Source organism: Pollachius pollachius (assembly GCF_949987615.1).
Source record: "Pollachius pollachius genome assembly, chromosome: 20".
Taxonomy (NCBI): Eukaryota; Metazoa; Chordata; class Actinopteri; order Gadiformes; family Gadidae; genus Pollachius; species Pollachius pollachius.
Window position 1 is genome coordinate 4954447 of NC_136953.1, and position 1302 is coordinate 4955748.

Sequence of the window (1302 nt, forward strand, 5' to 3'; positions counted from 1 at the left end):
CCCCCCGATATGGTCGGATGTTTTATTTGTCATTACAATTCACATGACATCGTAAGGCTTACAGAATGTTTCCATGGCGATGGACGACTTCGAGCCAAGAACTACGGTGGTCATAACCAACTGCTCTGTCGGCTGCTCATCTGATGCATCGTGAAGCAGATGGTTTGAGGTTACATGCAATTCAATTCATGCAATGTTGTTACATTAACAACAAACTTATGCCAAGATGGTGACAACAATGAGGTCGGAGGTTGGAGATCCCCTTCTGGTACAGAATGGGGAAGAAATTATTTTTTGCCAAAAAAGCAAACTACTCATCGTTTTTTTGGCCATTTCTATCCAACTCTCCGATATCTTCCAATCTAGCAACCCAGCTTTGGCCGAGTTGAACTAATCCTGCCCTCAAATGGATTGAGGCAGAGTAGACGGCAAACCTGATATCATTTTAGCAGGCGAGAGATTGGCCACAGTTGGACTGGGATCGTTTGTTGAAGATTGTGGAAATAACCAATTGTTATTTACTGGTATTACTGGTATTTTCACCAATGCTGATTTCTTCCAAAACTTGCACATTCGCTTTGCCACAGTAGCATTAAGACAGGGATGGCCATTTTTTTAACATGGGGGCAGAAAATATTTTTTTAATGCTCTTAACTTTAACAGTTAGAATCAGAGAAATAAATGACACGAATGGACACGTAACACATGAATAAAGAAGCAATGTCATTTTGTTTGTGTTTATTTACTTCTAATGTGTTTTTTTTTCATCTTTCCACAATATTAGTCACTACTAAGGTTAGATTGAGTTCTCACTCAACTACACAAGAGCTCCAAACCCGGCCTGGTTCCCCTCCCCTCTCAGAATAGTCTTCATACCGACTTTCATTAGTGAGGCAACTTCTAATACGCACTTGATTGTAAAAGTATCGTTTGGCGGCAAGAAAAGGAGCAACCAAAGATACAGCGATAAGGTGCAATGTCAAAAATGGTCGTCAAATCATAAAATCAGCCGTGCACAAAAAGGTATTTGTGTAGTATCGACAAGTTGTGTTAATGTTGTTGAAAGAACTCGTTTCTCAAATCATTTGATTAAATGGTTGATACATTACTAGTGGGTGACAGGCTGTGTTTCGCATAGTTTCACCAATCAGTGAGTGACAGGCCGTTTTAGTCATATCTGATTCTTACAGAAAGCTTGGGGTCAGAGGGGCGGGGCGACCACAGGCCAGGTTTATATCCTCTCATTTAAAAAACACGTCTCTAGCGCTATCTGTACAACATTCAACAACACATTTCTCTTGT

General features: G+C 40.5%; 1 protein-coding gene across 1 annotated transcript in view; it reads right to left on the reverse strand.

The window, feature by feature from the left end:
• Positions 1-1171: 1171 nt before the first annotated feature.
• arhgef40 (Rho guanine nucleotide exchange factor (GEF) 40) overlaps positions 1172-1302 on the reverse strand; it is a gene marked incomplete at its 3' end in the record, with an annotated part of 35563 nt that continues 35432 nt past the window's right edge. Inside the window, exon 25 of the mRNA XM_079758232.1 lies at positions 1172-1194. Coding sequence (XP_079614358.1) covers positions 1172-1194 — 23 coding nt within the window. The remainder of the gene's footprint in view (positions 1195-1302) is intronic.